General features: G+C 44.1%; 1 protein-coding gene and 3 long non-coding RNA genes across 5 annotated transcripts in view; 3 read left to right on the top strand and 1 right to left on the bottom strand.

The window, feature by feature from the left end:
* Window positions 1-27,956, top strand: part of LOC143370507 (uncharacterized) — a 106,897-nt gene that overhangs the window by 72,370 nt on the left and 6,571 nt on the right. The gene's annotated exons all lie outside the window — the stretch shown is intronic.
* Window positions 272-27,956, top strand: part of LOC143370016 (uncharacterized) — a 46,415-nt gene continuing 18,730 nt past the window's right edge. Inside the window, 1 exon segment of the mRNA XM_076814594.1 lies at window positions 272-2,235. Coding sequence (XP_076670709.1) covers window positions 272-1,624 — 1,353 coding nt within the window. The 3' untranslated portion in view covers window positions 1,625-2,235.
* LOC143369861 (uncharacterized) lies at window positions 15,386-22,580 on the bottom strand. Its single transcript, XR_013085516.1, has 2 exons — window positions 21,640-22,580; window positions 15,386-16,470 (listed from the first exon to the last, which is right to left on the bottom strand). It is a non-coding gene; the product is annotated as an uncharacterized LOC143369861 (long non-coding RNA).
* LOC143370504 (uncharacterized) lies at window positions 23,475-26,828 on the top strand. The gene is made up of 5 exons (XR_013085635.1): window positions 23,475-23,732; window positions 23,900-23,948; window positions 24,021-26,186; window positions 26,257-26,403; window positions 26,511-26,828. It is a non-coding gene; the product is annotated as an uncharacterized LOC143370504 (long non-coding RNA).

The raw sequence follows: 27,956 nt of genomic DNA, 5'->3' as shown, positions 1-27,956 counted from the left end.
AAATATGTGTTCAATTAATGAATATGAATTAGAGTTATTACAGACACAATGATATGGGGGAGTGTTAGAAATGGGCAAGTACACTTACCCATCTAGGTATCAACCGTGTCTTTCATGACGAGCGGTAGCGACGAAACTACCACGAGCTAAACCTTAGATTAGTGCGTTATATACCTTTGTATAGCAAGGACCTTTCTTATGTCGTGTAAATAACAAAGGCAAATACATTACAATAACCATATCGACGAGTATCTCACTTAATAAAACCATCATGTTCGTAATGAGGTTATTAGGAGTAGGGTTGCAAAGATTGAATTTATTTTGTTCCATGATGGACATTTGTCACGGTCTTTCGAACGCCGCGTATTATGCTGTGCTTCAGACTTTACATTGTGGTGCAAAAAGTGTGTTCGAACTAGTACGAGACGAAGCATGTAAAGAAGAAATTAGAAGAAACACAGAAGAAGGAAACGAGCCATTGCACTTGAGTGTGTCGGGAGATGGATCGTGGAAGAAGCGAGGGTTTTCTTCATTATTTGGAGTGGCATCATTAGTGGGAAAATACAGCAATAAAGTTGTGGACGTTGTTATAAAATCTGCGTTTTGCCAATCTTGTGCCAACTGGAAAAATACGGAAGATACACCCGAATATGATGAATGGAAAAAGTCCCACGCTGAAGACTGCACAGCTAACCACATAGGTAGTGCAGGTAAAATGGAAGTTGACGCTGTATTAGAAATGTTTCTTCGTTCTGAGGAACTGCACGGTGTCAAATATACTAATTATATCGGCGATGGAGACACAAAGACTTTCAAAGCCATTGTGGATAAAAACCCGTACGAAGATGTCATCGTTACCAAGAAGGAATGTGTGGGGCATGTACAAAAGAGGATGGGGACTCGACTACGAGCCGTCAAGAAAGCCCATGCAGGTATCGGAGGAAAAGGTATAGGCAAATTGACAAATATAATGATAAATAAATTGACCCAGTATTATGGCCTGGCTATTAGGAGAAATCCTAATTCTGCTGAAGACATGAAGCAAGCAGTGTGGGCAACATATTATCATATGTCTTCAACGGATGCCAATCCACATCATGAATATTGTCTAAAAGGTCAGAAAAGTTGGTGTAAGTGGCAACGTGCTGCAGCAGTGGGTGAACTGGACTCATTTCAACATCCCCCGCCCCTCAATGACATGGTTCTGAAAGCTATACGACCTGTTTACGAGGATCTATCTTCGAGCAATTTATTACAACGTTGCACTGGAGGCAATACGCAAAACAACAACGAAAGCTTCAACGCATGTGTGTGGACTTTGGCTCCGAAGCATCTCCATTGTGGAGCTCAAGCAGTGTAAATAGCAACATATTTGGCTGTTTGTACGTTCAATAATGGTTATGCACCATTATTGAAATTAATGAACGTGCTAGGACTACATGTAGGACCACGTGCTAAAATGTTTGCGGAGGACGCCGACCGTCGGCGCGTAGCCGCCGCTGAACACCAAGATTCACTTTTATATAAAAAGGCCAAAATTGCAAAAAAAGATACTACAGAATATCAACAGCAGCTTTTTGAAGAGACGGAAGGATTATTGTATGGTCCCGGAATAGCGGATTAGCGGTAAATAAAAAAATTGTATTATTTTCTTCACGTAAAACTTTAAACGCGTTTTTCCCGAAACTGTGTTCTCAAAATCGGTGGGACCTGTATCTCCAAAAGTTATTATCCGATTCGACTGAAACCTTTTTTATTTTGAAGATTATTCTTTTTTCTAGGGGGGGGGGGAACTAAAAAAAATTACAAAAATTACATTTTTTTTAGAAAATAACGACACTTCACGTTTGAAATCACTTTTCCCTGTATTTTTCGTCCTTTCAACGCCTTTAAAAATTATAAATTTTCAACTTTTTGTAATTTTTTTTAGTTCCCCCCTAGCCAGAAGTATATTCTTCAAAATAAAAAAAGTTTCAGTCGTATCGGATAATAACTTTTGAAGATACAGGTCCCACCGTTTTGAAAACACTGTTTCGAGAAAAACGCGTTTGAAGTTTTACGTGAGCGCCGAGTGGCCGGTCGTGACCCATGCATTTGCCGCTACTCAAATGCCTATAACTTCGTGAATTTTACGAATTTCAACAAATCCTTTTAAACACGTTTTCCTAAAAGGTTGAACATTCGAAAAATGAAATAAAAAAAAAATCGACATTTAGACCAGAACCTCCCCTTAAGGTGAGTCTGTGTAGACCGGGTAACAAATCGCCGCCAACGTGTATTCAGCGACTGGGCAACATTTCTGTGGGATACAGCAACTCGCCCCCTTGCTTCAAGCGGCCTTCTACAAATCACTGTTGGCCCCATGTACCCGAAAAACTGTATATTCAAGTGGACGGTGAACAAACTCGCCCGACTGTCTAGCGGCGTGACATTGGCCGTCTCTAGGTTTCCCCTTTATATATATTAGCAATCGATTGCAAATCCCATACATGATACGAGTGTCACCTGATGATGGTAATCAGATGACAAAACTGCGAATGAATATGCAGGTTGATGTTTCCACAGAGTTGGGAATGTTTCCCATCCGAAAGGAGAAACCTAGAGACGGCCAATGTCATATATATAACAAAAGTTTTTTTCACTCCACCCTATATATATAACTTTTCTTCGATGATCAAATTCTAATGTAAGCCGAACGACGGCCGTGGCGTGCAAAAAGGCATGTATGTGTGCAGCCCAGACGAGTGACCTTCGCCGAGTCTGCGACGATCGACAAAAGAACGCGACGATCGGCGGACGGGAACAGGTGTCCCAGAGAGTCGCTCGCACGGAGCAGGCGTGCATGAGCCACCAATAAAATATACTCATTTACTGTTTCTACCTTACACACCGAACTCTTTCCTTCAACCCTTCTATAAGTCAGAAGCGGAATCTAGCCAACGTGATAGTCAGTGGCGAGGATCGCGCGGTTACGTTTACGCGAAGTTTGCTTACGCGAAGTACGAGGAAATATGAGTTGCCCGCTAACGGTGGTCGAGCTTAAAGAGAAGTTGAAGTCGATGGACTTGCAATCGACCGGTACAAAGTGTGAGTTATTGAAACGCCTGCTAAGTGTCGATGTCGCGCCCGAAGATCTACGTATGACGGAGGACGCGGCGAGAGAAGCGCAGGAGGGTCGGAACGTGGAGACTCAGGGTCAGCCAGGTACGAGAACGCCGACGGAAGAAATGGTCTCTCGAGAGCTGGACGTGCTGAGAAGGGAACGAGACGTGGCTACGCAGGAAGCCAAGCTACTCAGAAGGGAACTGGCCTTGCTACGAGCGACCCCCAGGTCGGAGGCAAGCCCCAGGTCAGAGGCAAGCCCCAGATAGGAGGCAAGCCCCAGGTCGGAGACAAGCCCCATGTCGGAGGCAAACCCCGAGTTGGAGGCACGCGCACCTGAACGAACGACGGTGAAAAAGTGGCAGGAGCTGAACGATATGGTCGGCGAGTATGGTGGAAGCAGCCTGGATTTCGATAGATGGAAAAGACAAGTGAGGAAACTTCTATCGTCGTACGAGCTGAACAGCCACCAAGCGAAGGCGTTAGTGTGCAGCAGGTTGACCGGCCGAGCGCTGAAATGGTACCATTCAAGGGTCGACTGCATCGAGTTAGGTTACGAAGACCTACTACGGGGGTTGAAGAAGATGTACGGACAGCAACTGGACCCGTTGGCCTTGAGACAGGCGGTCGAAGCGAGGAAGTGGAGCGCAGGGGAAACTTTCGCCGATTACGTCCACGATAAAGTCCTACTCGCGAACCGGGTGCCGGTCGGAGAGAAGGAGTTAGTCAGCTACGTCGTCGGTGGCATCCCAAGTTGGGAGCTCTGGACGCAGGCCAAAGTCCAGCGTTACGAGTCCGTGGACGCGATGCTGGCTGCCTTTACGGACGTTGAGCTACCGTCGGAGAAGAAGACCCCGCCGCCGTCGGACGCACCCCGGAAGCAGCATCCGCACGGTCGGACAACTGCCCCATCAGCCGTCAGAACGGGAAAGCCGCCATCGAAGGACGAAAGGATTAATATTACTATTAACAGTAGAGCACTTAATTTACAAGAAATTGTAAAGCGAAGTATATAGAAATACTTGTTTCGTATTATCGGAGCACCGATAGCTCTTTTGTTTCGCGTTAGGAGAAATAGCGGTGTTTACCGGTACGCGGTTCACAAGCAAGAGAGCGATCGCGGAAACAGAGCGGGCCGAGCCACCGATTCGGGTGCCGATGATGCATGGCCAATCAGAGAAGTACACGTGTGTGTCGCGCGATGCTGCTAATTAGTAGAGGGAGATAAGCTAATTAGTATAATTGTCGGCCCCGAGATGGCCCGACCAGGCTATCGCCGCGATCGCTCCAGCCGCTGACCCGGTATCAAATAGCGCGTTTAAAAGTCGCGCGCTTCGAGGTAGCGTGCACGTGCCCGATTGGCTGCATCGCTGTGGCCAATCCCAAACAAAGAGAAAGAAATAAAATATATATATATATAAAATAATAACATAAAATAAAATAATATAATATAAAATAAAATAACAAAGATAAAAATGCCTAATCCCGGAGCAAGAGAAAATTTACGATAGAAGATGCCTAAATAAATGCATACGGAACCGGTCAAGCGAACCTGTAAACAGGTCAATGGCATCACAGCACCGATTCCACTCTTCCATCGCACGGTTTATGGGGTCCACGGTGTAGTGTGAATAGGCGGGAACTCTCGATACAAAGAGAGGTCTCGGACGCAAAGACCTTTGAGGGGCATGATAACAAACCAACGCAACAAGCTGAGGACAATTAATATGACCATGAATTACCTTATAGAGGAAGAGCAGATCAGAACAAACTCGACGATACGTTCGAGAGGTAAGCCTTATCGTCTGTAAGGCAGGACTATAATCATGATCGTAAAATCGCATAGGGCTACCGGACAACCTCATAGCTAGCCTCAGGTACTTGTGTTAGACCCTCTCGATCAAGCTGATATATAGCTTATGTTTAGGGTTCCAAATTACCGATGCATATTCTAACTGTGGTCTCACAAGCGCCACATATAACAACTTAAGCGTTCTGGACTGCCTAAAATTCTTAGCAACTCGAGCGATAAACCCGAGGGTTTTCATAGCCTTGCAAGAGATCATCCGGTAGTGGTTTCGGAAATCGAGCCCAGTAGCGAACACAACCCCCAGATCACAGACTTCACCCACTTCAATCAAGGGGGTGTCACAAAGCTTATATGTCGCCATAATGCCACCAGCAGCCCTATGGGATCTCATAACGACACATTTCACTGCATTCAGTTGCAACTTATTGGCACTACACCACCGCTCAAATCTACTAAGGTCACACTGCAGCAAAACGGTATCCCGCGCACTACTAATAAACCGGAATATTTTTAGGTCGTCAGCGTACATGAGAATCTTACTATTTTGGAATATTTCCTTAAGATCATTAATGAAAAGGAGGAAAAGGAGGGGACCAAGGTGTGAACCCTGAGGGACACCAGAGGAAACATTAATTGGAGAGGATAACTGGTCCCCTACTTTAATGACCTGTACACGACTCTCCAAATAGCTGCGAATCCATAACAAAAGCGACCCCCCAATTCCAATCGTGAATAGTTTTTGCTGCAGAATACAATGGTCTACCGTGTCAAAGGCTTTCTGGAAGTCTGTATAAACGGTATCGACCTGTAAACCCATGTTCAGTGCGTTGTAGACGAAGCAGTGGTATACCGCTAGATTAGAAGTCGTTGATCTACCTGGAACAAATCCGTGCTGCTCATCGACTATCACATCCAAGAGACAGGGCGTTAAATTATCTGTTACAATCCCCTCGAAGATCTTCGGCAGGGCGGATAACTTGCATATTGGTCGATGACAGCAAAGATATCGGATCGCGCACATGATAGAACTTGGGATTCGCACGAGTCTTAATTTAACTTTAAAGATTGGCGGAGTCACTTATTTAATGTTCACATACTATTTACAATTAAATTTACACTATTTATATCTACAGTTTGTTTCAATAAAACGCAACGCGGAGTAATTACTGTCCGTTAGTTTCCAAGCAAAGAAGCACAAACCTTAATACGCGGTAGCAAAGCCCGAAGCAATTCGAAAGACGCGTGGCACGTGGAATCTGGCTCAGATTCCCAGAAGCAATGTACAAAGCGTGCGATAAAGCGTTTAGCAAGCAGCTAGAAAAGGTATTACCTCGCAGGTGACTTGTCGACAAGTAGATCGAGGAAATCGTCGTCGATTTCCTCGAATCCGCGAGCTCTCCCCCTTCCATCGATCACCGAGACAGGATCGATGCTCCACATGAGCAGGGGGGGGGCGTAAATTACTCATCACGCCTGGGTTCGATTCGGACTCGGGAGATGGCGTTATGTTGCCGATTTCGCGAACAGTCGATAATTCCTAACATTAGAGTTGTCGCCTGCCTTAAATACGGGTGTAACTAGGCTTGTCTTCCAGGCAGCCGGAAAAATACCCGATGATAGGGAAGAATTAAAAACGTGCCAAAGGGGCCTTGATAGAATGAAGCGACATTCTCTTAAGAGCAGTGGCGGGATGCCATCGAACCCCGGCCCTTTGGTAGTATCGAGCGATTCAAGTGCAGAGTAAATTTTGCCTATTGGAACGGACATGGAATGTATATTAATGTTACTACCCAAGGACAAGCCAGGATTTAAGGCAGACGTTTCACCGGAAGTTGGATTATAAACCGAGCCAAAGAATTGTGCAAAAAGTTCAGCAGCTTCCATGTGCGACGAGGTAGATGTTTGGTCAAGATGCACTGTAGTGGGAATGTTATGCCCACCCCGCTTGGTATTTACGTATTTCCAAAAGTTGGATACATTATTCGGGACCGAGGACTCAACTCCTCAACGAGCAGATTAAGGCCGGTGAGATATCAGTTTATCTAGATGATTTCATGATCGCGACGGAGACAGTAGAGCACCATCTCGAGATATTGGGGAAGGTATTCGAGCTACTCGCGGCTAATCATCTAGAACTGCGGCTAGATAAGTGCAGGTTTCTCGAAACGAAGCTGGATCATTTAGGTCAGGCTTGGGAATTAAGTGATCTTTTCGGCCTAGTTTCAGAGGCGACGCCTCCTTTCTCCCGCCGCGCGTCTTGGCCCCCGCGGCGGACCAGAAGCCTCGAGCGCCTCAGGCCCGTGCGCGTGGCGCATTGGGGCGTCACCCGTATCAATAGGTTTTCACATCACCCATGGGGTACTATTATTGATGCGTTTTTTTTGTCAGTGGTATCCCCTGTAGGCCTATTCCACTGTGCCGCGTGATAAAAAAGAGAGTGGAAAAGCGCGTTTTATTATCAAAATTTTAAACATGTTTGGGAAAACTAGATTTTCGCGCACGTTTCGACGTGCTGGGTAAATCTAAAGTTTAGATAAAACGCGCTTTTCCACTCTATTTTTTATCACACGGCACAGTGGAATAGGCCTACAGGGGATACCACTGACAAAAGAAGACGCACCGATAATAGTACCCCATGGGTGATGTGGAAACCTATTGATACGGGTGTCGCCCCAATGCGCCACGCGCGGATCATACGGCACAGGCCTGAGGCGCTCGAGGCTTCTGGGCCGCCGCGGGGGCCAAGACGCGCGGCGGGAGAAAGGAGGCGTCGCCTCTGAATCTCGGCCGAAAAGATCACTTAATTCCCAAGCCTGATTTAGGTTATACCGTTACTAGCGAGGGAATTAAGTCGACGGAACAGGGCCTGCAGGCAGTATAAAGGTTTCCGGTTCCACGAAACGTTCGGGAGGTGCAAGGATTTTTAGGTCTGTGTTCGTATTTCCGCAAATTCGTGGAGGGTTTTTCCATAATCGCCAAGCCTTTGTACGACCTGACGAAGAAGGACGCGAGTTTTCACTTAGGCGAGATAGAAAAGCAGGCGTTCGACGCGCTTAGGGATCGCTTGTTAGACGCATCGATATTAAGCATCTACTCTCCGCGAGACGAGACGGAGCTCCATTGCGATGCGAGTGCAGTAGGGTTCGGAGCGATCTTGTTGCAAAAAAAAAAGCGGACAAGAAGCTACACCCAGTGTTTTATTTCTCGAAACGGACGACCGAAGTTGAATCACGTTACCATAGCTTTGAACTGGAGACGCTAGCTATAATTTATGCCCTCCGCCGTTTCCGAACATACCTGTTAGGCGTAAAATTTAAGATAATTACAGACTGCCAGGCCCTCAGCCTAACCCTGAATAAGAAGGAAACGAACCCCCGAATTGCACGGTGGGTGCTAGAGATGCAGGATTGCGATTACGTACTGGAGCACAGGTCAGGCTCGCGCATGCTCCATGTAGATTCATTAAGCCGCCAGATTTTCGTGGTCGAGGATAACTCGTTCGACCGAAATCTTGCGTTATGTCAAGGCGACGACACAGACATCGAGAAGATTCGTAAGGAGTTGGAAAACGCTGAAAGTAAATTCTATGAGTTAAGGGACGGCCTCGTGTACCGAAAGCATCAGGGTCGAGTTTTGTTTTATGTGCCGAGCGCGTTAGAATCAGGCATTGCGCGTAAGTACCATAACGAGATGGGCCATGTCGCATTTGATAAAACGGTGCGGAATATCGTGGATAGCTATTGGTTCCCCGACATGAAATCCAAAATCGAAAAGCACATTCGGGGTTGCTTGAAATGTATCGCGTACACGCCGAATTCGGGAAAGTCGGAAGGTACCCTGCATAACATACCAGAGGGAAACGAACCTTTCGTTACGCTACATGTAGACCATGTAGCCCCCGTGTCAAGGTCGCACAAGTCCAAATACCATTACATATTCGTCGTGGTCGACACGTTTAGTAAATACGTAAAGCTATACGCCGCCAAAACTACTAATACGACGGAGGTCATAAGGTGTCTGAAGTTCCTTCACATCTCGCGAGTTTGAGGACTTCACACGAAAGTGTAACGTACAACACATTAAGGTAGCCACCGCCTCGCCCCAGGCGAATGGGCAGGTAGAGAGATTCAACCGCACGATTTTATCGATGATAGCGAAGTTAGCGAGCGAACGCGACACGAATTGGTATAACGTTCTAAAAGAGGTAGAATTCACGTGCAACAATACGGTCTGTAGGTCGACAAACAGTAGCCCGAGTATGTTGCTGTTCGGAGTTCGACAGCGTGGCGACGTCGTAGACGGATTGCGAGACTCATTGGAGGCTAGCGGGAAAATTAGCCTTCCGCGCGATTTAAAAACGGTCCGGGAGGAGGCCAGCGAACAAATTCGCAGGGGTCAGGACGCGCAAAAACGCATCTACGATAAGAAGCACAAAGCCCCGAACAAGCACAAAGTGGGGGACAAAGTATTAATTAGGAACTACGACCCCAGGCGCCTCACCGAAGATGATCCCGCGTTTTAAAGGTCCGTACGAGGTCGACCGCGAGCTGAGAAACAATCACTACGTGATCAAAGACGTAGAAGGGTTCCAATTAACGCAAACGCACTACCGTGAAACCTGGGAAGCCGCGAACATGCGACCGTGGCGTCCGTCATCCTAGTCTTTAAGCAGAACAATTATCAATAACCCGTTATGTATTCGTTCTGTATATAGCCGTATTCTATAATTAATCGTATTATTTTTTATATTTTATATTCATTTAGGTGTAAGTTTTACCCATGTTCAAATTTATGTTTGTTTAATGCTAATTAAGTTAAGCGTGTGTGTGTCGGATGCTCGATGAATCGAGACGATTAATCGTCAGGATGGTCGAGTTGTAAGCCGAGCGACGGCCGTGGCGTGCAAAATGCATGTATGTGTGCAGCCCAGACGAGTGACCTTCGGCAAAAAGGCATTGTCGAACGTAGCCGAAATCGCGACGCCGAGTCTGCGACGATCGACAAAAGAACGCGACGATCGGCGGACGGGAACAGGAGTCCCAGAGAGTCGCTCGCACGGAGCAAACGTGCATGAGCCACCAATAAAATATACTCATTTACTGTTTCTACCTTACACACCGAACTCTTTCCTTCAACCCTTCTATACTAATAGTGCGGAAAAGTTGCCTACTTGGCCCAATAAAACGTGTGAAAAATTTCAGCTTGATCGGATAATTTCTTCTGTGTGCACCAAAGCCCTTAACCTCAGGTATGCATTGTCGTAAAGGATGCAAAATTTTATTACACGTTGGGCCTAATGGAACCAGTTGTTTTCGAAAAACTGACTAGGCTGATCGGCCAGAGCGTCTCGATAGAGTCGCGGTTTATGACAGTATTGTTCCGCGAGGCGGCCGTGGACAGCGGTGCGCACGGGTACGGATGGTTACGAATATACCACCCGCCAAGAGAGCAATATACGGATTAAGAAAAAGTGGCGTGTTTGTTCACAGCGAATAATCTCTAAATTCTTAAAGACCCGCGGAGGTACGTCACTTGATTGCCCACCATAAACGATTAATGAATTTTCGCTTCGCTCTGTAGTCTCAACTGTTACCTCCGATAGCTCGCTTCGTTTGGGGACCCGCACGCACCCTTCTCCACGGCCGCCTCGCGGGACAATACGGTCATGAACCGCGACCCTGGCGAAACGCTCTGGCCGATCAGCCTGATTAATTTTGGGGAACCAGATATGGCATTTCCCTCCTCTACTAGCTAATCCCTCTACGTTCGGCAGGCAATAAACCATGCTCCGCTACAGCATAATTAAATTATAATGATGTTCTGAGCACTGACCATGGCGTAAAATTAATCTTATGGTCCGCACGATGACCAAAAGAAGATGTTCTTATGTTAGATCGAAGAATGTTTCCCCGGTAATGGGGTTGGAAACGAAATAACTTTGAACAAGTACCAGAACGCCTCGCGGTGAGACACAAGGACAAAAAGGGTAGTCCTCTGCCTGCGCGTGGTCCGACCAGCGTCGTCCCCCCTTCTACAGCTCCCTCATATCTCGAGTATAAACACGCGCTCGAATTTCAATCCAAAAGCACGCGTTGACGTATTCCGTGCGAGAGAAGGTGGACCTTAGGGAGAAGGTATTTGCTGTGAAGAGGGGCTCTTAGAGAGAGTGGCCGTTCGGGAAGAATACAAGTCCGATTCGTTAGGGAGCAGATTACATTAGGACTAAGCGACGCCGAAAACGCACAGAAAAAACGGGCGCGAAAAATCACCGGAAAAAAAGTAACCATATCCACGCGCGAAAAATACTTACCTGTGGAAGTCTGGTTGCCAGATGTGAAGCTTGGCTATAGCCCGACTCACCGCGGACCTCGGGGGAAAAACCCGACAGTATGCCGAAAATCATAAAGTCCTTTTACCTGAGAACCGAGGCACGATAGCGGCGAAAGTCGAAATCCCTGAAAAACGGCACGGTGTCGATTGCCCCTTCTCGACATATCTGGTAGGCAAATGTTTCTCAACGAACGCTTCGAGAACAAGCGATTGCCTAGTCGCAAAGAAACGAAGAAATTTCGCTTCATAAATACCAAATTTCCAGCTGTAAATCACCTGCACCGCCAGGACTGTTCAGCTTACGCACCTCCTTTCGAAGCCAGATACAGTGTAAATCTCCACCGTAAAACCCTCGAAAGTAGAACAGCATGGGCCCACCCGCCCTTGACTATACTTATACCTATTAAAAATCACGTTGACTGGAACAGTTTGTACATACTACTAATATGCAGAGTTATGCAGAATTACAATTGAATTACTCCATGAATTATAATTACAAAATAATTCAATTACATCGTATTCAATCACATTGTAATTGGTAATTCAGATCTCGCATTCAATTAAAATACATCGTAACTCGTAATTGCAATGTATTTGCAATTGTAATTGCATAGTACAATTGTAATTGCATAGTACAATTGAATTATAATTACGAATTAAGAGGTAACCAAATTGAGAGCTAATAAAAGGTGGGAAAGAAATATGCCCTGATAGCCAGATCTGGGCAGCAGAATCTGACGTCAGAACTGCAGCAGTCTGTGTCCGCACTTGGCTGCGTTCTGATGTGCAGAGCCTGAGGTGCAGTGCCTGATGTCAGATGGACAGCAGATCGACAGCAGATTTCGCCGTCTGCTAGACACAGCAACAGCGCCATCTGTAGGCAATTGCTTGGTAATTCTGGATCTCAGATGGCGCTGTTGCTGTGCCTAGCAGACGGCGAAATCTACTGTCGATCTGCTGTCGATCTGCTGTGTATCTGCTGTGTATCTGACATCAGGCACTGCACCTCAGGCTCTGCACATCAGAACGCAGCCAAATGCGGACACAGACTGCTGCAGTTCTGACGTCAGATTCTGCTGCCCAGATCTGGCTATCAGGGTATGTATATAGGTAAATGTTTCGAATAGAAAAAAAATTACTATGAGTGCAGAATATTGTATTATTCATAAATTTATAATATATAAAGAGAAATAAACTCTTTTGTTACATTCTTTCCACTGTTTTTCTCACTTCTTCAGAGTTTTGAGCTGTAATTTAATTACATTGTGATTCAATTACATCGTAATACAATCACACGCACAATTACAGTAATTAGGAATTTAATTAATTGAAAAGTTTGAATTATGTATATGCACAAAACCCTTATGTTAGAAAAAGTAATAATATTTACTTAAAAAGAAATACTGGACATAACCCATGTTTCTCAACGTTCGCCGTTAAAAAGTTCAAGCCCTGATAGCCATCTGCCTGCAGTCTGCCGGCAGATTGACAGCAGGGTCTGCCAGGAGAGCGAAGGATCTGCCGGCAGCTGCGATGCAGCCTACGTCCGCATTCAGCTACGGTTCTGCCGGCAGGGTCTGCTTGTCAGGGTCTGCCGGCAGATCGACGGCAGGTCCTGCTGCTCGCCTGACACATCCAACAGCGCCATCTGAAGGCCACAATTGCCAAAGAATTTCCTACGCGTGACGTCACATGGATCAACGTGCATCCCTACCCCACATGACCAACAAGCAGATTCTACAGTTTATTAAATAATTAATTCTACTTATTTAAAAAAGTATTTATTCTTTCTTTAATAATATACAGGATCAGTGATTACAATTGTTACAATAATATAAGCGCATATAAATCCAAAGAGGGACTTTCAATATTTACATTTACAAATCCACGTCCCGTAACCACTGGTACCTAGTAGGGGCGATATCAGGAAATTTCATTCAGTATTTTCGACTTCTTTTTTGTGTAGAATCACCATGTTCCGCGTTGTGTTAGCGCTGAAAACAAATACAATATTAGCATAAAATTAAACGTAACGTATGAATAAACAGAATACATGCGATACTTACTTCAGCTCCATCTCCACACAGTACACAGTCTAGGCGATCATGCATGCTCCTGCGAACATTAAAATTTATAAGAAAATATGTCTTAAATTATTATCTACTAAACAAGACGCTGAACATTCGCACTTCGCGCATAACCCTACTTTTCTATCTTGCAGATAATGCGAATCTTGATTTCCGCGACGTAGATAATTAGAAAGTATTCAATTCCATAATTACGTTTGCCTTCTGGATACGACGAGATGCTTTGTCTGGATATTGATGGATGAAGCAGACCCTGCCGGCAGAACCGTAGCTGAATGCGGACGTAGGCTGCATCGCAGCTGCCGGCAGATTCTGCTGCCCAGATCTGGCTATCAGGGAGGCAATTTTGAGGTACATATAACTTGCAGCGACAAAGTTTTTCCTTAATATACAAAGAAGATTTTCAACATTTTTCACACTGATTAATAAAGAATTGTAGAAAATATGCATATATATATAAATCTCGCGTGTCACCAACAGTCAACAGCCGCGTCTAATGCGCTACATAGCAGATTTAGCACTCGCGTTGACTACTGGTGTCGCGCGAGATTCATATATATCGGCATATCTTCTACAATTACTTATTAATCAGTGTGAAAATCTTCTTTATATATTAAGGAAAAACTTTACCGCTGCAAGTTATATGTACCTCAAAATTGCCTCGATACTTTTTAACGGCGAACGTTGAGAAACATGGGTTATGTCCAGCATTCCTTTTTAATTAAATATTATTACTTTTTTTAACACAAGGGTTTTGTGCATACATTTTGCGCCTTCGGTAGAGTTTTCTGAACTTGTGTTTTAAGTCTCATAACGATCCCTTAATATTTACTCAAGTTATCGCAATTTATGTTTAAAGAAATAATGATTTTAGACGATGAAAAATTCCTTGTTTATTACTTTTCAGCTCGAATAGTAATGATTCGATAAACAAACTGTAAATAGAAAAAAATGTGTGTCGTGACGAGCTTTACAACAACATACCTTTTAAAATTCAATTTAATAACATTTAATTTTCCAATCTTTCTTAGTGTTTGAACAATAAAATTGTTCTCATTTTCCAGCGCTAGTCCCCTTATTGCATCCGACCCTTCAATTAACAATTACTTCCGCGATACAGTCCACAGTGTATTTGAACGCTAAACGCAATGGACAGTTTAAACTTTTGCCCACAAAAAAAAACGGGTTTTCAGTCCACTGTGCGCTGTATGCGAAATTGCCTAGACCTGACCTGTGATTTTTCCAATATTAGCGGGCTCGCGCCCTCGACGACCCTCACGATTTCCTGCCTCTGCTTATTGTACCCCCCTCCCCCCCCCCCTCCGTGACTATGGTCGTTGCCAACACGTGCAACGCAGATTTGCGGAAAAGACGGTCGGTTACTGCAAGGTGAAAGTTTTAAGGCTGAACCCCCTGAAATACAAACTCCCCTTAATTTCACGTGAACAACGTCATATCCGATTTTGAACAGAATCCCAGACATCGAGTTAAAAAAGTGATCAATTTGACGCGGCATTAGGCACTCTAAAGGCCGCCATACACGCTCCTTTTGCCCGTTCGATTTACGGACTTGCATGAAGTCAAAAGTTGTAATGCAACACGGAGCACGTGTGTCAATTGTCTGGCATGAACGCAATCACCGCGAGGTTGATTTTTCTCTGCTCAGATTTGCCGCAAATCAAAATTAACGGGAGTTGTGGGCCACCGGCAGACAGATTTAAAATTATTGACACGTGTAATTTGCTGAGACGATTTATCGAATCGTACAAAGAAGATCAATGCATTTGGAAAATTAAATCTAAAGATTACTTGGACAAAAATAAAAAAAGCTGGTTATAATATCTTAATAAATAAATTAAAGGAATTAGATCAGGATACGAATAAAGATGCAGTAGTAATTCTGCTCTTTTCAGTAGCGGCACTCTCTTCTTTGACCACTACTGTACTCGAGATCTTTGCTTCTTTTTATTAGCGTTTTTTTCCGGATTTAAACGGCCGATTTTTCAGCCGATTTCGTGATCTCTTTTCTAGGCGACGAAAAAAAATACGACATTGATGCCTCGTATACCTACACTTTTATTCATATTTTGGCTGTTTAAAATCATGAAGGATGATTTAAAATCTTTACAACTTTCAGAATTATAAGCGTTGTTAACCGTACACATCCTTGTTGCCTTGTCCCAAGGCTAGCGGCTTTTCCATTGGGCAGAAAAAAAGAGAACCAAACGTTTCTTTAATCCTTACGAGTGTCGCTATCGCCCTTACCAAGACCAGAAATTTGAAAAAAAAATCTACAAAATGGCAGTCGATTAAAGATAAAATACGTTTTCTCCTGCAGTTTTTGTAACTTTTAGGTGCCCAGAAAAATCGATGTTTAGATTTTGGTAGTGACGATAGCGACACTCATATGGATTAAAAAAAAAGTTTGGTTCAATTTTTTCTGCTTCTTCTGCTTTAGAGAGCTTTTCTGGCAAGTCTTTAGAGGTATATCAGTCGGCAGGATGAGGGTAATGCCGCGTAGTGAAAGGTGGCGAGGATTCCTTGTAGCCTATAGGTAGTAAGGAAACTGCGGCAGTTATCGCAGAACCATCCACGGAGACACACGCTAGTTTTCACAATTTCAAATTTTTAATACATACATTTTTCTCTTATTTAGTTAGTCTGTAGTTTATTCCTAATTTATCATTCTAATACATACTTAGTTCTAGTATTTTTTTTTATATTATTCGTATACTATTTTTATAGTATTTTTATCGCGTGCTTTTTTCATTATTATTGTGTAGTTTTCTTATTCTTATTGTGTGTTTTTTTATTATTGTGTTTTTTTTATTATTAGTATTAGTGTACGTGTTGAAAGTTAGTTTAGTGTATTTCTCCGGCGTGTGTTTTGTAAGAAGGATACGTATTCTGCAGGTAAGTTCTATATCTCCAAATATCTCTAAATCTGTTACATATTTCTGAAGCAAGTGTCGCCTTTTATTTTTTCTACATTACAGTCAGTTTATTTCTATTTTCTTCATTCAATGTAATAATGACTGACAAATTGAAATTGAATAATAAGTACTAGGTTCAAGAAGCCACATTTCTTCACATTTAACATCTGCAATCCACTTTGTTAGTGCCCCACTAGTGATGTTCAACCTCCCTGATAGCCAGATCTGGGCAGCAGAATCTGACGTCAGAATTGCAGCAGTCTGTGTCCGCATTTGGCTGCGTTCTGATGTGCAGAGCCTGAGGTGCAGTGCCTGATGTCAGATGGACAGCAGATTTCGCCGTCTGCTAGGCACAGCACCAGCGCCATCTGTAGGCAATTGCTTGGTAATTCTGGACCTCAGATGGCGCTGTTGCTGTGCCTATGTGGAGTACTTTCCTACGGAGGCACTGGTGCCGGGGCAGGTCCACAAAAATGAAATATTCTACGAGTAAATAACGAACGATAAAAGTTTAATATATAACTCAGGTACAGTCAAAGAAACCTCGTGGCAGCGTTGCCCGTGGAAAAAGCGGAATGCCACGAGGAGAGATCCAATCCTTAAAAACTAAAGTTCCGAGCAACACTAGTGGTGTCGCCGTTCTCGCCGCTGATTGGCTTGTCAGCCTACAATTCCCTAGCGTGGCGAGCACGCGTTCTTGCAGCGCGTTTGCGTTGAATGGCGCGCTTGCGGCGCCACATCACCCCCCTTCCAGCGACGGCGTCGCGATTCGTACGGTCTTTTTGGCTGGGTACGTCTTGAGGGGCTGCTGAGAATGGCCCGGGTTGTTGAGGTCAAAGTCCTCACTGGGAAGGTAGGCTGGCTTCAGTCTTTCGATGCTGATTGTATTTGGGTTCCCGTGCACGTCCACCTTGAAAACTCGGTCGTCCAGTCTCTCCAGGATCCTAAAAGGCCCAGAATATGGGGCTTCCAAAGGTCGTCGCACCGCATCCTCGCGCACGAACACGTGTGTGCACGTATATAAGTCTTTGTAGGCGAACGGCACGTTTTTAATGTGATGTGCCGTCGGGCGCGGTTTTAGCTTCCTCATGTACTGTCGATGCTTCTCGACAAAAATCTGCGGGTCCTCAGGTGGGTCCTCTTCGTCGAAAAACTCCCCCGGTATCCTCAGTGTCGTTCCGTATAGCAGCTCTGCTGAAGAGGATTTGATATCCTCCTTGAAGCAGGTGCGTAGGCCAAGGAGCACCGTTGGAAGGGCGTCCACCCAGGTCGACGTCTCGTGGCACATTATTGCTGCCTTTAGAGTCCGGTGCCACCTTTCCACAAGTCCATTAGAAGCTGGATGATACGCTGTTGTGCGGATTCGTTTACAGCCTAGGAGGTTGGTGAGCGCTCGAAAGAGAGCAGCCTCGAACTGAGCACCTCTGTCCGTCGTGATGACCTGCGGAGCCCCAAACCTTGCCACCCAGTGAGCGTAGAACGCTGTGGCTACGGTGTCGGCGGTGACGTCTTTGAGTGGAATGGCCTCTGGCCACCTGGAGAAACGATCGACCAACGTTAAACAGTAACGGTAGCTTTTACATACCGGGAGAGGCCCTATTAGGTCCAGATGTATGTGTTGGAAACGCTGATCCGGGATTGCTGGTTTCGCTGGGGGCATCTTCACGTGCCGGTGGGTCTTCGCCCTCTGACAGGGGAGGCACGTGCGGCACCACGTCTTGATGTCGCGATCCATTGCAGGCCAGGCGAACTTCTCACGAATGAGTTTGCTCGTTGAACGTCCACTGGGGTGGGCCAGGCCGTGGACCGCGTCGAAAATTCTTCGCCGCAACGCAGTTGGCACGTACGGCCTTATGCGTTCCGTCGAGCAATCGCAGTGTACCGGTGATGTTGTGCCGTTCAAAATAAATTGTTGTAGTTTCAGCGCTGTATTACCTCCAAACAATGTGGCTAGTTCGTCGTCGGATTTTTGCGCCTCTGCGAGCTCCTCCATGGAGACTATGACCGGCAATGCAACCGCGTCGATCCTCGACAGGGCGTCGGCCACTGAGTTTTCGTCTCCCGGGATATATCGGATGTCCGTCGTAAACTGCCCGATGAAATCCAGCTGTCTAGCTTGGCGAGGTGACGCCTTATCGAGCCTTTGGGTGAACGCGTAGGTGAGGGGTCGATGATCCGTCCTGATGATTACTTGACGTCCCTCAAGGAGATGTTTGAAGTGGTGTATAGCGGCGTACATGGCGAGGAGCTCGCGGTCGTACGCGCTATATCTCCTCTGGGTGTCTGACAGCTTTTTGGAGAAAAACGCTATAGGTTTGTTTTGACCATCAATGCGTTGTTCTAGGGATGCTCCCATCGCTGCGTCCGACGCGTCTGTCGTGAGTACTAACGGTACCGATTCGGCTGGGTGTGTCAGCGTCACTGCTCGGGCCAACTCGGTTCTGCAGCGATCGAACGCTTCCTCTGCCTCCAGCGTCCATTCCACTGGCCTCTTGTCTCGCTTCTTGCTGCCCTCGAGGTATTTGAACAGTGCTGCCTGGTACGTCGCTGTGTTTTTCAGGCATCGGCGGTAATAGTTTATGACGCCAAGAAAACGGCGCAATTCGGTAACTGTTTTTGGCTTACTGTACCGCAAGATCGTTTCGACCTTTTCTGGTAAGGGCGAGATTCCTTCCTTTGTGACCATGAACCCCAGGAATGGGATCTCTTGGACTCCAAACATGCATTTCGCTGCGTTGACCGCGATACCGTGCTGGTGTAGTCTTTGCAGCACAGCTCGTAAATGCTGCTCGTGTTCCTCTGCTGTGTTGGACGCCACGAGGATATCGTCCAGGTAGCAGAAGCTGCAGTCGAGCCCTCGAAGGATGGAATCCATCAGCCTCTGGAACGTCTGCGCTGCGTTGCGCAGGCCAAAAGGCATGACCACGAACTCGAAAAGTCCAAAAGGCGTCGTTACTGCTGTCTTGGGGATATCTTCCTGCGCCACTGGGACCTGATGGTATGCACGGATAAGATCTATTTTTGAAAATATTTTCTTACCGTGCAACCCTGTGGTGAAGTCCTGTATGTGTGGCAATGGATAGCGGTCTGGCGTCGTCACGGCATTCACACCTCTATAATCCCCACAAGGGCGCCATTCTTTGAAACCCTCTTCTTCCTTCTCTTTTGTTTGTTTCCTTGTTTTCTTGACCATATGGAGCGGTGAGGACCAAGCACTGTCCGATGGTCGGCAAATTCCGAGGTTCACCATGTAGTTAAATTCTTCCATTGCCGCTCTGCGCATCTCTGGTGACAGCCTCCTTGGTGCTGCCGCGACTGGTGGTCCTTTAGTTAAAATATGGTGTTCCACACCGTGCGCCTTTTCTGCAGGCTTGGGTGTGAAACGGGTGATGCCTGGGAATTCGGAAAATATTCGGTGGTACCTGGATTCTGGGACCACGGTGTTAATGGTCGCCTGATCATCCCTAGTAATCTGAGCCCTCCGCGTAAGTCCGGTGACGCTGTCCACAAGCCGCTGGTTTCGCAAGTCGACCACTAAGGCGAAATGGCCCAGGAAATCTGCGCCGAGTATGGGGCGTCGCACGTCCGCGACACAAAAACTCCATCGGAAATCCCGCCGGAGGCCTAAATCTAGGGCTAGTAGTTTCTCGCCGTATGTGTCAATTTTCGTACCATTGGCTGCAAACAGTTGAATCCCAGATGACGGTGTCTCCTTTTTTGACCTGGTTTTTGGGATGAGTGAAATGTCCGCACCAGTATCCACCAGAAAGCGCAGACCTGTGCGTCGATCCGACACATGTAGGCGATTTTGTGTCCCACCACCATCCTCGGACGCCTCTACCGTTGATGGCTCGGGTCGTTTCCCTGTTCCTGTAATTTATGGGCCATAGGACAAGGTAAAGTACATTTCCAAGCCTTATCACCAAATTTTCGGTGGTAGAAACAAGGTCGCTGTTGTGCTGGGGTTGAGGATCTGCTCCTGGGCGGTAGCGCGCGCCTGCCCTTGGCACGTCTGTTAGATCTCGCTCGGCTATGTCCACTACTGGTTTCCAACGCCTCCAGGCGTTTCACAATTTCATTGATGTCCGGATTTACCTCGGTCTTTTCCTGGCGTGGATGAGTTTCGACTGCGGCGGCTGAGATGCTGTCGGCTTTGCGGTCCATAATCTTGTCCGCCAATTCTGCCAATTTCGCCAGCGGGATATCCTCCACCACTGCCAGTGTTTCCTGCGTGCTTGTTGGCAAGCGTTGTATCCATAGGGTCATCAACACGTTTTCTGTAACCGTACCTCCGGCGAGATGTCTCAATTCCCTCAGCAACTCGGACGGCTTCCTGGTCCCTAGTTCGACTCCCGAGAGCAGTTGACGTAACCTCTTCTCTTCTGAGTCTGTGTATCTATTGATTAAGGCAGTTTTAAGATTTTCGTACTTCTGCGTCGCAGGAGGGTTCTCGATATGATCGGCTACGGTGATAATCGTTTGTTCGTCGAGGTTCCTAACGATCGTGTGATACTTGGTATCGTCTGACCGTATGTGGTGCAAGTTGAATTCGCTTTCTAGTTGTGCGAACCAGAGTTTAGGGCGCTTCTGCCAGAAAGAAGGAAGTTTAATTTTGGCGAATTCACTACTGTGTACCTCTCTCATTACTGCTGCGGACGTTTGCGCAGACTGGGTGCTGGGGTCTTGACCTTTCGTTTCAGATTGATGGTTTGGCTCGTCTTTCGTTGAGCCCCCGGACCGCGTGGGCGTTGGGCTTGTTCCCTCAATCATAACCTCCAGTCGTGCTTGCGCGTTTCGTACTCTCGAATACTATTTTGGGGTCACCAATTATGTGGAGTACTTTCCTACGGAGGCACTGGTGCCGGGGCAGGTCCACAAAAATGAAATATTCTACGAGTAAATAACGAACGATAAAAGTTTAATATATAACTCAGGTACAGTCAAAGAAACCTCGTGGCAGCGTTGCCCGTGGAAAAAGCGGAATGCCACGAGGAGAGATCCAATCCTTAAAAACTAAAGTTCCGAGCAACACTAGTGGTGTCGCCGTTCTCGCCGCTGATTGGCTTGTCAGCCTACAATTCCCTAGCGTGGCGAGCACGCGTTCTTGCAGCGCGTTTGCGTTGAATGGCGCGCTTGCGGCGCCACACCTAGCAGACGGCGAAATCTGCTGTCGATCTGCTGTCCATCTGACATCAGACACTGCACCTCAGGCTCTGCACATCAGAACGCAGCCAAATGCGGACACAGACTGCTGCAGTTCTGACGTCAGATTCTGCTGTCCAGATCTGGCTATCAGGGCTGGAACTAGTTCACAATCATTTTCACATTCAACGTCTTGTCTTTATCTTCTCATTACCAATTTACTCATATGCGTCACCTGGCACAAGTTCGCAATCTTCTTCCAATATCACCGAAAGTAATGTAGAATTTTCTCCGAATTTAGAAGAAATTCAAAACTTTGCCTCCTTCGAAAATTCATAGACTTCTGAGGAATTAGCAACTGAATTGAATAGTCGTAATTCAGCTTCTTCATTGGCAGAGTGGGCTGCAACACATCAAATTTCATATCGAGCAATAAATGATTTACTCCCGATTTTAAAAAGATCAGTTTCCAGCACGTTACATGTCAGAATGCTTTTAAAAACAGCCGCAAAACGTATAATTAAACATATCAAAACAGATAGTTATCATTATTTTGGATTAAAAAATAGCACATTCCGTACTTTGCGGCGAGAACTAGCACATTATCCTGTTTCGCCACGAAAAATTACACGTTTTGGGTTCTACCGCAGAAATTACCACATTTCCGCGCGTGGTTAATTTAAATTGTTCAAGTGCATTTTGCATCGAAGAATTCAATTTTTGAAAATATTATTTAATAAATAATATAACTCCATCTAATCTCCAAAAGGAAAACGTATGAAAATTTTAATCTGCATAATTTAAGTACGGCATTTTAATGTTTAATAAATTACCGTCCTAGTATTAAATAAAAATCGCGGCGGAAGTTATTTAAGTTGACGCGCTCGATGTTTCGTAGTGAACCATCCAAATATGCTGCTTTTCGTAGCTACAGTCGAAACATGCTACTTTTCGTGCCAACCCACTCAAACATGCTAGTTTTCGCAGCGAAAACCGAAACATAATAGTTTTCGTAACATTGAAGACAAACGTGCTGTTTTTCGTATGAAAAGTGAAACGTGCTACGTTTCGTAACAAACGTCGCACCGTGGAAGAAAATCGGTGCTGCAGCGGCCAAAAACTTTTGAATGGATGAACATAAAGTAATAATTCTTTTTTCTCTAATAAAGTTGAAGAGTCCTTCATTGGGTAGATGGCATTACGTTACTTATATTAACTAATACTTAATTACATTAACTAATACGAAAATGTTACTTGCATTATTACTATTTAAAACCCTGATAGCCATCTGCCTGCAGTCTGCCGGCAGATTGACAGCAGGGTCTGCCAGGAGAGTGCAGGATCTGCCGGCAGCTGCGATGCAGACTACGTCCGCATTCAGCTACGGTTCTGCCGGCAGGGTCTGCTTGTCAGGGTCAGCCGGCAGATCGACGGCAGGTCGACGGCAGGTCCTGCCGGCAGATCGACGGCAGATCGACGGCAGGTCCTGCTGCTCGCCTGACACATCCAACAGCGCCATCTGAAGGCCACAATTGCCAAAGAATTTCCTACGCGTGACGTCACATGGACTTATTTCAAAAAGTATTTATTCTTTCTTTAATAATATACAGGATCAGTGATTACAATTGTTACAAAATAATATAAGCGCATATAAATCCAAAGAGGGACTTTCAACATTTACATTTACAAATCCACGTCTCGTAACCACTGGTACCTAGTAGGGGCGATATCAGGAAATTTCATTCAGTATTTTCGACTTCTTTTTTGTGTAGAATCATCATGTTCCGCGTTGTGTTAGCGCTGAAAACAAATACAATATTAGCATAAAATTAAACGTAACGTATGAATAAACAGAATACATGCGATACTTACTTCAGCTCCATCTCCACACAGTACACAGTCTAGGCGATCATACATGCTCCTGCGAACATTAAAATTTATAAGAAAATATGTCTTAAATTATTATCTACTAAACAAGACGCTGAACATTCGCACTTCGCGCATAACCCTACTTTTCTGTCTTCTAGATAATGCGAATCTCGATGTCCGCGACGTAGATAATTAGAAATTATTCCATTCCATAATTACGTTTGCCTTCTGGATACGCCGAGATGATTTGTTTGAATATTGATGGATGAGATTACTTAGAATATTCTTTGAGCGTACGTCTTCAAGCACAACGGGCAACGGGTGCCACTTCCAGTTTTCGAGGTCTGAGGTGGCAGTCACTGGCGGTGGCAGTCAGTGCCGGCAAAATCGAAGAATATTCCAAGTAATTTCATCCATCAACATCCAGACAAAGCATCTCGTCGTATCCAGAAGGCAAACGTAATTATGGAATGGAATAATTTCTAATTATCTACGTCGCGGACATCGAGATTCGCATTATCTAGAAGACAGAAAAGTAGGGTTATGCGCGAAGTGCGAATGTTCAGCGTCTTGTTTAGTAGATAATAATTTAAGACATATTTTCTTATAAATTTTAATGTTCGCAGGAGCATGCATGCTCGCCTAGACTGTGTACTGTGTGGAGATGGAGCTGAAGTAAGTATCGCATGTATTCTGTTTATTCATACGTTACGTTTAATTTTATGCTAATATTGTATTTGTTTTCAGCGCTAACACAACGCGAAACATGATGATTCTACACAAAAAAGAAGTCGAAAATACTGAATGAAATTTCCTGATATCGCCCCTACTAGGTACCAGTGGTTACGGGACGTGGATTTGTAAATGTAAATGTTGAAAGTCCCTCTTTGGATTTATATGCGCTTATATTATTTTGTAACAATTGTAATCACTGATCCTGTATATTATTAAAGAAAGAATAAATACTTTTTGAAATAAGTCCATGTGACGTCACGCGTAGGAAATTCTTTGGCAATTGTGGCCTTCAGATGGCGCTGTTGGATGTGTCAGGCGAGCAGCAGGACCTGCCGTCGATCTGCCGGCAGACCCTGACAAACAGACCCTGCCGGCAGAACCGTAGCTGAATGCGGACGTAGGCTGCATCGCAGCTGCCGGCAGATCCTGCTGCTTGATCTGGTTATCAGGGAATTTAAAAGTATCTATTCTGGCCACTCTTTTTAAATATCCTTCCCCTTTTGTTGCAGCCTTAAAAATGATATTAAAGGGTCCGATGAAAGTAACATAACACAGAAGAGATCTTGATTAACTCTTTCTCTTGATATTTTGACATTTTTTGTTTTCTTTTTTTTTAAATAATTAAACTCCGAGTGTTTTAGGATAGAATGGACCAAGTATAGACAGGAACATTTATTTTTAACTGCAAGCAATCACCTATAATGTCTTCGAGTTACTTACATTGTTTGAAACAAAAGAATCACAACGTTTCACAGTTAGAATGGTACTGTAGCATTATTCTACCATGTGTCCCTGACCAGTGTACAAAGAATGATATCCGTCTCTAACCGTTTATACATAATCTAGAAGTTTAAAGAAAAGTATACAGCTTTGGTAATTGATAAGGTGTGATTTTACAAAGAATATCGAAGGCTAAGACTTAGCAACACTTGCAAAATATCAAGACAGAGAATTAATCAACATCTCTTTTGTATTATGTTACTTTCATCGGATTCTTTAATATCATCGTCAAGGTTTCAACGAAAACGGAAGGATATTCAAGAAGAGTGGCCAGAAGTGATTAGGGATATTTTCGAATATTAAATAGTAATAATGCAAGTAACATTATCGTATTAGCTAACGTAATTAAGTATCACGTAACCCTCGGTTATCACACCTATTTTTTCGAACATTGTTGTCACACTGGGTTCGATTCGATATTCAATCAGCTGCTGTTTAAAAACTATCTGTTAAATTAAGTCGCAAAAGTTTTGAGATAAAGTTTGAACATAGAATATATGCCCACCGTTGAAAACTAATATTTAAAGCATCCTCATGTTTAAAAAAATTTTGAAAAAAGTTCCAGAAAATTTTATTGCTAAAAAAAATCACTGGGGTAGCATCTCTGCCTGTAGATGATACACGGCATTACTACTACATGGCACCAGTAGTATCATTTTCAACGATGCCTCAAATATATTATACTTCCTTAAAGTCAAAATTTGGTCAGTGTGACAACCGAGGGTTAACATAAGTAACCTAATATTATCTAACTGATGAAGGACACATCAACTTCATTAAAGAAAAAAGAATTATTACTTTATCTTCATCCGTTCAAAAGTTCTCCCACTGTGCGTCGATTAATAATACAATTTCAATTGATGGGCAGTTGTATCGTGTAAAATTAAAATCTTTTATTTGAGTGCCCATGCAAAATCGTACATCAAATACATTAAAGGTGACAATGTGTATGATTCCTGTAGTAAATGTTCTACCAAAGGAAATTGCACAGATAACAGGATATATTTTTCGTATATAATTCGCATAATCCGTTTACGAACAGACCGTGATTTTAGATCCAAGCTATAACACACTCATTACACAGGCGTATCAATTTATAAAAAAAATACCGGGAATTCACATGATAGATTCCTTTCCTCTTGACTATATGCACTTAATGTGTCTAGGCGTTGTAAAAAAATTACTACTTAATTTCTAGTATGAGCCGTTCATGGTCGGTGATGAAATTTTTGGAGGATGGGTGCGTTGAAGTTGTGCCGTCATCATGGCTTGACGGCGATTCATCATCTTGGCCACCGATTGCGGCAAAAATGGTCACCGCTGTAATAAAAAAATGCGAGCCAGCATCAACGAGTTGGTCAAAGCATCCAGTGAAATTGCTTACACGAGTCACTTTTGGTAAGTTCAAATTATTATACTAATTAATTTCGAATTATTATATCAAGTAATCACTAATATGCACTTCCAGATACTTACCTCAAAGCGAGGGAGAAAGCGAAGCTGGCTGAGGATACAAGCGACCTGTAGTCCGATGAGCCACCGAGCAAGCGTAGGCGCATTATACCGAAAGCATTCTGGAGCAGCGAAGACTCCGACAACGAAGTTCAACGTTCAGGTGTGTTAATACAAAGGGGAAATATGCTGTACAAAATTATAATATCTGAAACCGCTTAATTCTTTTTCTTGTACGAAGTAGTCCTTTCAAGTAAATATTATTTTCAGACAAATCGGCAGAGAATATTCAGTCCTCCTTGGTTGTCGAAGAATATTTAGAGAAGCAAATAAATGATCAAAAGGAGGACCTAGACTATCAGGAGGAACATTTAGATGAAGAAATCGAAGAACACTTGGAAGAAATTCATCCAACGAACAGTTCCTCATTCCACAGTACCCCTATCGGTAAATTAATTTTTTTTCTAAAGATATTGCACACGGAAATATTTTTTAACGTCAACAGTTGCAGTGAAAAAATATGAAATGTAATAAATAATTTGCAGAATATGTAGCAGTGCCTTCCTGCGTCGGCTGTAGAGATAATTCGGTGAAACTAGAATCAGTTACGACGCAACTACACCTACTCCGGGCCCTTGTAGTAGACGCGCTGTAGGAGATAAAAGATCTGCGGAAAGATGTATTAACCGACCGAGCGACAGAGGAACTTGTCGCATCGATTTTTACAAAATACAATTTGCAGTTCCCAATAAGAAGTTTAGACGATTTTAACAAATTCGAGATAATTTTAAATGATGAATCTCAATTTAAAGACCCAGTAAGTATAACACCATCATTTTTAATATCTGTATTCTGTATGTAGAAAATATGCTTTTGGTGGACGGGGAGACGGATACAAGTCGAATTTTCGTCAAAACGGGATAAGTGCGCTAACATTTTCTACGTTACTATCCTTTGCTTATGGTTCCAATAGTATCAGTCAATATCAGTTTTTTCCCCGTATTCGTTTTACAGGGGTTCTTAATAGTATACAAAATGCAGTATACTCATGGAAAAAACAGTATAAGTTGACTTATTTCGAGAAATACGATGAAGAAAATAATATCTCACCTCAAGCCAAGCAGTTGCTTTTTTGCTCTTTTTTGTGAATCGAAGTTAAAAATAAAAATGTCTTTTGTTCAATTTGTAAGTTGATTCAAATTTTGTAATTTTTTTGGGTAATTATTTTCTGTGTATGAACTATATTTTGCAAGTCCCATGGGACGAGACGTATGTAATCACCTGATCTTACGTAGCTCTTTAAATACTCTAGGTGCCTTCCTGCAAACTAAAAATTTACACTTATAGAGTAGACCGGGGGCGGTAATAACACTTTGACTTTGGAATACAATTACGCAGGAACTATCACAATTAGAACAAAAATTCTTATACGGAAATGTTACTTGCGCTTATCCGACATCGTTGAAATTTTTTTATATGTATCTGTTGAATAACGCAAGCTTACCTATTCTTTTACCGTTTTTCCAAAAAGTTTCGCTTTTTTATTGGATTTTATTGATTCTAATTTTCTCGTTCTATCAATTTTGCCACTCGGGGCATTTGCCCTGCTTGCGCCCCCCCAGATCTGGCCCTGTTATCCGCAATCCATGTCTATTGCGTATCTATATACTGCTAGGACATGGATGGATGTATGTATTCCGAATGTCATTTTTCATC

Source organism: Andrena cerasifolii, chromosome 6 (genome assembly GCF_050908995.1).
Source record: "Andrena cerasifolii isolate SP2316 chromosome 6, iyAndCera1_principal, whole genome shotgun sequence".
Classification (NCBI taxonomy): Eukaryota; Metazoa; Arthropoda; class Insecta; order Hymenoptera; family Andrenidae; genus Andrena; species Andrena cerasifolii.
This window is presented reverse-complemented; position numbering and strand designations above follow the sequence as displayed.